General features: G+C 36.2%; 1 protein-coding gene across 2 annotated transcripts in view; it reads left to right on the top strand.

The window, feature by feature from the left end:
- Nucleotides 1–400: 400 nt before the first annotated feature.
- LOC109447083 (methyltransferase-like protein 21E) overlaps nucleotides 401–7,998 on the top strand; it is a 31,789-nt gene continuing 24,191 nt past the window's right edge. The window contains exons 1-2 of one of the 2 annotated variants that reach the window (XM_019731087.3): nucleotides 401–1,130; nucleotides 2,388–2,467. In XM_019731087.3, the coding sequence (XP_019586646.3) occupies nucleotides 2,398–2,467 (70 nt within the window). In that variant the 5' untranslated portion in view covers nucleotides 401–1,130; nucleotides 2,388–2,397. Of the gene's footprint in view, nucleotides 2,468–7,998 lie in introns of both variants that reach the window. The other variant, XM_019731086.3, reaches the window with a different exon arrangement.

Raw genomic sequence — 7,998 nt, 5'->3', positions numbered from 1 at the left:
AACAACCTTAGTGTTCATTGGTGGATGATTGGATAAAGAAGATGTGATATAGATATATATCTATATCACATCTTTATCCAATCATATTTATGTAATATATATATATATATATATATATATATATATATATATATATTTTTATGAATACTACTCAGCCATGGAAAAGATGACATTGCCATTTGCGACAACATGGATGGATTTTGAGAATATTATGCTAAGTGAAATAAGTCAGATAGTAGAGGACAAAAACTATGATTTCACTCGTGGAATATAAAACTAGAAGTAACAAATGAACTAACAAAAGGAATTCATGGATACAGACGACAGAACGGTGGTTACCAGAGAAGAAGGGTGGGGGGGCGAAGTGGGTAAAGGGGGTCAAATATATGGTGATGGAAGGAAACTAGGCTTTGGGTCGTGAGCACACGATAGAGTATATAGATGTCGAATTATAATGTACTCCTGCAAATGTTACTAACCAGTGTTACCCCAATAACTGTAATAAGAAAAATGATATTTTCTGTGAACGGGGCATTTGTATGTACCGTGAGGTGCAGCTCTGCATGCACATGTGCAGGTGCACAGGTGCACAATAACCCTCGGCTTTCCTATTCAGTCTGAGTAGGAAGGAATCCTGGGAATTTGATTCCTGTGTCCAGAGCACAGCTGCACACATTTTCAAACATTCTGGTGTGGTTGATTCGCCCCCAGACAGGTGACAGGAAAAATACATGACCTCCATTTCTGAGGACACCACAGCTGTAGTCTTAAATAACTCTTGGCATCAAAATTGAAAAGTGGATCGCTTCGCAGAAATAGTTTTCACTCACGTGCAAGAGTGGTTTATATTCGCCTATTAACAACTCTAGCTCTGTTCATGGCAGACTCCCGTGGAATATTCCTCAGCCCCCTTATTTGTGGGCATTCCCACCTTGTTGCTTTACCACCAGAAGCTCCGAAGCTGCAGCTGTCAGGATCCTAATCCCTTCTTCAGGACTCCCTGCCAGTGTGTACAGTAGCAAGCTGCGTGCTTTGGTGCTAGCCTTTCAGGCACTCAGAGGTCTCATCAGCAAATCAAAAGTTGTGGATGATAATTTTTAATCTTCCAGAAACTCAGCTAACTCCTTTAGGTATGTCCAGACTTAACATTTAATAAATGTTGACCTTCAGGCAGACACGTATAATAAAGACTGCTTCCTTGAATGGAAGAGAAACTATATCGGGAAAAACGTATGACCACTTTTGGTATTGTTTAGCCATGTGACTTCAGGGATATAATTTAACTTTTGGTTTTCCTTGTTTGTAAACTTTAGGGGAAATAATTTTCTTCTAAGTGTAAAGAAAAGTGTGGTGGCTGTGAAAAATGTTTTAGGATCCTTGAGAAAGGAGTGATGTATAAATTCATGGTAGTATCGTGATTATTATATGACCCAACATTGAGACGTAAAACATCAAATCATTGCTTTCCAAAATTGGAATAACAAGTCGTTTAAACTTACTCAAATGATATGCTCTATTTGAGAGGCATAAAATACTTTAATTTCTTCAGTTTTAAATATGTTTGTGGAAATGGTATGGATTCTTTAAAGTAGAAGATATTCAGAAAACCATTTAGCAGTTGTGCTGTTTGACATTGGCTATGTGCTAATGAAACATTGATAGGAAAAATATGAACTTTGAATTTGTTGCTATGTCGGAAGCTCTATTTTAGATTAATACTATGGTTTTTTAGTACACTGAATGGAAGCCATTTTCTCTCAATGTTTTAATTACCTCTTAAGTTTTAGGATTATTATCTGACTAGTCAATATAAAGATGACATCTTTTTTTATGATAGCTGAGGTTGTCTCTGATGAAGACTCTTTTCTTTCTCCAGTGGTTTCTAAAATTTCTGACTCTGAAGCCTTTGTTTGAATTTTGATTTATACTAGCTAGATTGTGTTTCCATGGTAGTTCTTTTTTTTCCCTTCATACAAGATATGCAAATATATTTGTATTTGTCTGTTTTTAAAGCATACAAACAAAAGTGGTCAGATATCAAGACATGAAGAACAAACTTGGTTTAAGAAAGCCTGGCTGCTATTCCCCAATTCAACCCTCGAAGAGCAGTGACAACAATTATGCCATCCCCCAGCGTCAGGCTAGTGCCACTTTCTGGAAATCCCTTCTACTATGAGGCTGGATTGTTTTGGCTCTCCAAACCCGTCAAGGAAATGCCAGAGTGTGCTTTACCATGCTAATTCTTAAAGCATGATTTATTATTATATGATTGCAATATAATTTCCCTGCTATATTTGAAGTTAAACTTTATTAGGTAAATATAAAAGCACTCAACACATTTTGAATTAATTGCTACCATTTGATATTTGAATGTGTTATTTGTCTAGTTTTCAAGAAATGATCAAGAAAACATCAGTATATAGTCATCCATTAGGTCATCGCTTAATGGATCCAGAAGCTCAAAAAGGTAAATCATTTTATGTTTATTTACATAATTTGAACAATTCTAAGATGACAAACAACTAACAAAATATAAAACTTTACCTTTGCAGTGTTCATTAATGTCTTAAATGGAGCTAGAACTTTATCAATTGCATATTATATCTTGGCTTTTGTTTGCTAACCTGTATATATCCTTAACAATGTTTAATGTATACTGCTATACTTATGGTCCTGATGATATATTAGAGATAATTTTGAAAGACAATAAATTAAATATATAGACTTGCCAAATATTTAGGTTTTTTTTTATATGCAGAAGTGGAATAATTTTTTTTCCCAAGTGCTATATGCTAAATACATGATCATGATTTTTGAGTTATTTCATTTCAGATGAGATTATAAGAGAGATCAGTCCTATGTAAAACTACACATTTTTACTAATATTTGGATGAAAGATGATTTTAGACTTAAAAACATTTCTAGCCTCTGTTTATGGTTCCTCTGATGTATTAATTGGAGGCAAATACATAATACAATTTGACCTCTTGGTGTAAGCAGAATTTCAGTTTGAATTGTTCTATCACTGTAGTTATTTGAAATCGACCCACCTTTTTTATATCATCTTAAATAGCCTGACTTTTCATGGAATATGTAGTATAATTGTTTTGAGATAAAAAGTGCAGACATACATTCTTGACACAGACTAGAAGAATTATTACCATGTTTTTGTAGTATAAATTTATCTTGGCTTCTTTCTTTCTCTCTATCCTCTACCTACCCACAGTGGATGTTTTCTAAGAACCGTAGTCCTTTTTTTTTTTTTCCTTTTTAAGGCATACCAGGTGGCCCCTACCTAGGTGAGCATATCTTCGTCCATGAGAACTGGGGCTATGCTCAGTGCTGGCAGCCTAGGTGGCTTAAACACTAATGGTTTTACTGTAGTGATTTTTGCAAACCTAAACATTTAAAGTCCTAATCACTTAGCGAATCCAGGCATTTAAATGATTTGAATGAAGAAGTAATTTCTGGGTGGCTTATGAATAAAATTACATCATTATTCTTATCATTAGTAACAATGCTTGGTTTCAACTGTGTGCACGATAATATGGCAAATTACAAAGGAAATGGAAGAAGTTCAAGGTAAGGTTGAGACAGAACTAATATTAAAATATTTTATAACACGAATAATCACACCCCATAATCATCTGTATAGCCAATTAGAGCTTTAAAAACATGCTCACAGGCGCAGTGCTAAGGGGATTAAGTGTGTGTTGCTGGGGCAGAGTCAGATGGCATTCTGTTGGAAAGACTACCACTCACCAGAGGAACACTCAGTTTTCAAGTACTGAATGTTGACTTGTCCTTCTAACTCTTTTATACTTAGTGTCTTGTGCTTGGAAAGGATGGAGCAAACCCATAGCCCAGCTCTATTTCAACACTGGCCTGAGGACCCAAGAATTATAGGATGTTACTTAGTTATACACAGATTAAAGTTAGGACTGTGGTGGATGCTGAAAGTTCCTCTGTCTGTTGTTTCTATGCTGCATTATAACCTAAACTGTCTAAAACCTCATCCACGTGAGCTATTCCAAGGGTCTTCTGTTGTCTACCTCTTGCCTAAAGACACTCTCCAGCTGTTAGCGCTTGTAACAATGTGTTATACGCTAGCAGGGTGCTGCTCAGGGTCTGCACTTCTGGAGCGGGTTCATCCTAACCGTAGGCTCAGTGATTCCTGTGCATCATTCTTCATAAACGTGTCCTCCCAACTGCTTACTTGATGCCCTACCTACTGCTTGTGTCTATTTGGCTCCTTTAAAAAACAGATGCTAAAATGGGATTAAACATGCAAGAGATTGGGGGAAATATTGTGGAGCGTAAAGAAGGAACAGAGACAGGCAGGGAGACCTTCAGACCACCATGCAGGTTCAACACCTGTGAGAAGAGAGAGAGGGCAGGTTGGTTAGGAAGACCTCAGACTGCAACACAGTTCTGAGATGGTCTCAGGCAGGCAGATGGGGATTCTGTGAGCAAAACCTGCCACTAGGCGAGTATCCTTCCTCTATGGATGGGAATGGGCTGGCTTTAGCAGGCAGCCCCAGGAGGAAGCATGGCCTCCAAGGAACCAAAGGGATAGCAGCTGGCCCTATTGGGCAGCTATGCTTCCCATAGCAGGTTCTCCTAATCTGAGCGGCACACCTCTGTGGCTGGCATGTCCTGTCACACAATTTTATGTATTAAAAAATAATTTTCCTTTGCTTATGTGCCCCTCCACCTAAATTTTCTATCTCAGTTTATGGCAACACCATTTCCTTGGCCACTCAGAAACCTGCAATCATCCTAGTCTTTCCCCTCTCCTCACACCCTTCATCATTAAATCTGATTGATTTTACCTCATAATGTATTTTCCTACCCTTCTTGTCCTGTTTGCAGCATCAGCCTTGATTCAGTTCTTTATTATTTCTTCTCTTGATTATTGTAATTACCTTCTAACAGGCTGCCCCCACCCTGAGCTAGCCCCCTTTCTTTATCCTCTCTAGTTCTTTCTCCATAGCCTGTATGATTTTTTAAAACATTCAAATCTTCCTACATTAGCCTTCTGCTTAAAAGTCTTCAGTGCCTCATTATTTATTATAGGGTAAACTCAATACTTCTTAGCATGACAGAGTGTTTTATCTCATGCTACTACTCCAATTTATCCTATGTTTTAGTTCTCAGGGTTTCCCAAATTGGAAAATTGGTCAAGAATCTTTTTGCCAGTGGACTTCTGTACATGTCGTCTCCTATGTATGGCATGTGTTGCCCTCTCTTATTTGACTTACAAACTCATAATCATTGAGTCTCTGGCCATTCTTTCCTTGGCTCTCTGAGAGAACTTTCTCTTTTTAAATTAACTAGTTAAGTCTCTACTTTGAATTCATAGTGCCCAGGCACTCAATACATGAGTGAATGAATGAATTAGCTATAACTGAGTCCTGTTGGCTGGACGTAATATTTTCTCATTAATGGTGATCTTGTATTTCTGGTCACCAGTTAGTTGACTCTTTTCGGGAGCAAGTATAATGTATTACTTAGTGATATCACATGAAAATCTTTCCTAAGAATCTTCATAAATCTTTACAGAGTTGGATTAATAGGCAATATGGCTTTTAGAAGAAGAAAGTTCATTTGATTAGTTCTATTGCTCTTTAAGAAACATATCATACTGTAGTCTGAGGCAATATGTGCTAATATGCCAGTTGGAGTCCTATAGCATATATAATTACTAAAGTGAGAATCATTCATTAGCACACTTTACATCTTTTAAAAGTAACCTGAATAAGTATCAGTTAAATAAGATAAATACATTTTCGACATATTAAACAAAAATAACTCTTAAATATAACAGTCTGCCTCAGATGTCTTCAAATGTTTGGTTTAAATGTAAGATTGAATGTCAGTCATTGCCCTTGGGGGAGCTCTACTATTATTTCAAAAGCTTACAATTTCATACTTGGTTCTTAGACCCCATGCTGCTGCTTTAGTTCAGACTCTTGCATTTTTTTTTCTAGATTGTTGTAACTATCTTCTAATTAGCTTCTAACTTAGCCTTCAGCTGCTATGGCCAGAAGTAAGTTTCTAAATATCAAATATGATCATATTAGTTCCTGTCCCAACAATCTTTATTGTCTCCTCCTCACATTAGAGAACAGAGGTCAACATTGCCCTCACATTTGATCTCGACCTGCTTCTTCAGGCTTATTTTCTAGAACACCCCAACATGCACCTTGCACACCAGCTCCTGGATCTTCTAATGGCTGTCTGAACCTGCCTCCATGCCTTGGTGGATGTTTCATTTCCCTTGACCTTGCTTCCGCCCTTCTCTGCCTAGCAGCCTTCCTTCTCCTCTAACTCAGCTCCAATGTCTCCTTGAGAAGGCTTCTCCTAATCTGACTAACTGGTGATGCTTCCCATAGCACTTTAGAAATATTTCTTTTTTTGCACTTATCGTACTTCACTGGCATTCGTTTAGTTGTCTGTTTCCACTGTGACCCCAGCAGCAAACTTGGAGTACAACTAATTCTGTTTGTTTTTCCCCAGTTGTATCCTGAGCAGTCTCAGTAAAAGATGAATTTTCTTTTTTCTGTAAATGTAATAGTATCATTTGATCCTTTAATTAAAGTTTAAGCCTCTCTATATTCTTGAAATTAAGCAGACCTCTAGACAAAAAGTATTTGTCAAATTTCAGGAATTAGTTTCAATTCAAGAACCCAAGACCTTGACATTGCTGAGACAGTCAGAATTCTATCTTTCAGGTTAGCCTATGACCATTTACTAATCTGAAAATAACCTTTAACATCTTTTTTTCTTTTTAATCTCTAGATATTTATTAAGAAGCAATGACATTCATCTTTGAATAGAAGATTCAACTGAATGACAGTCTTTTTCATTTAGTTGAGGAGTTTTTACTTTAAATTTTGCTGACAGGTTTTCGTGACAGCCCTCTAATGGAAGCTTAAATTCACTTGTCATAGCTACTAAAGAATTTTTTTTTTGGTGTATTTCTGTGATCTGACCCTTCCATTTATTATTGTTGTCATTGACCTTAAAAGTATAAAAGAAAAGAATAAAGACAGAGCCTCTATTTTTGAAGACTTGCTGCAATCCAGCCTTGAAAGTCAATTCTCTGTTGAATTTTTTCTTAAGAAAATCATCATCATAATGTGGCAGAATTTTGCTAATTTTCACTTCATAATTAATTCTCAGGAGAACAAGTGTACCTGGTAGATTTTATTCACTATCAGCAAAGATTCAGTAGCAGGGAAAGGGTGTTAAGACTTTTTTTTTTATATCAAAAAGCATTAAAATAGATAAGCTCAGGATAGCAACATAATTGTAATACTGTCTTGATTATGTTTTATTTACAATCTGTTTTAATATTTATGTTTCAATATTAAATTCATTAATAAAATAATCCTTTAATATTAGAGTAGATAGCATTTATCTAAAGGTACAGATATCAGGAATTTTCTGCTTTTCATATAAGGAAGGCAAGATTCATCATTTTGTGTAACGTACCTGGTTTAGTTGTCTGTCCTGGGGCCTGAGTGCTAGGTAACAAGGAGAGAATATATGTGGGAAAATTATTCTTCAGAAATTTAAATTAGAATATCATTGTATGATATGCTATTAACTTTTGGAGGAAATTCCTCTTCAAACCATCACTAAAAACTGAAGAGTATCTACTCATGTATTACTCTTCCCAAGATTCAATCCCATGTTCAACAAATAACCAAGCATGCACTTTGAGAGACAGTCTTTGTATGTTATGTTTGGAGCATAGATTTCTCCCTTTCATTACAAGGCAATTCTAGGGGTGCCTGTACAATAGTGCAGCCTTTCTATTAGATTCCAGTTCAGAGGTTCTTGTCATCAACCTTGAAATGGGTGGTGATGTTGCCCAAACTGAATATTAAATACGTCTTGTGATTTAAATAAATAAATACTATTAAAATTGTTACCTCAAAAGTTTTACATAGAAGTTAATGCTGAAAAACATCAGTCAAAGTTTTAAGGTGG

Source organism: Rhinolophus sinicus, chromosome 16 (assembly GCF_057876585.1).
Source record: "Rhinolophus sinicus isolate RSI-liver-muscle chromosome 16, RSI-T2T, whole genome shotgun sequence".
Taxonomy (NCBI): Eukaryota; Metazoa; Chordata; class Mammalia; order Chiroptera; family Rhinolophidae; genus Rhinolophus; species Rhinolophus sinicus.
The sequence above is the reverse complement of the archived record's forward strand: the minus strand, read 5'-3'. Positions and strand labels throughout refer to the sequence as shown.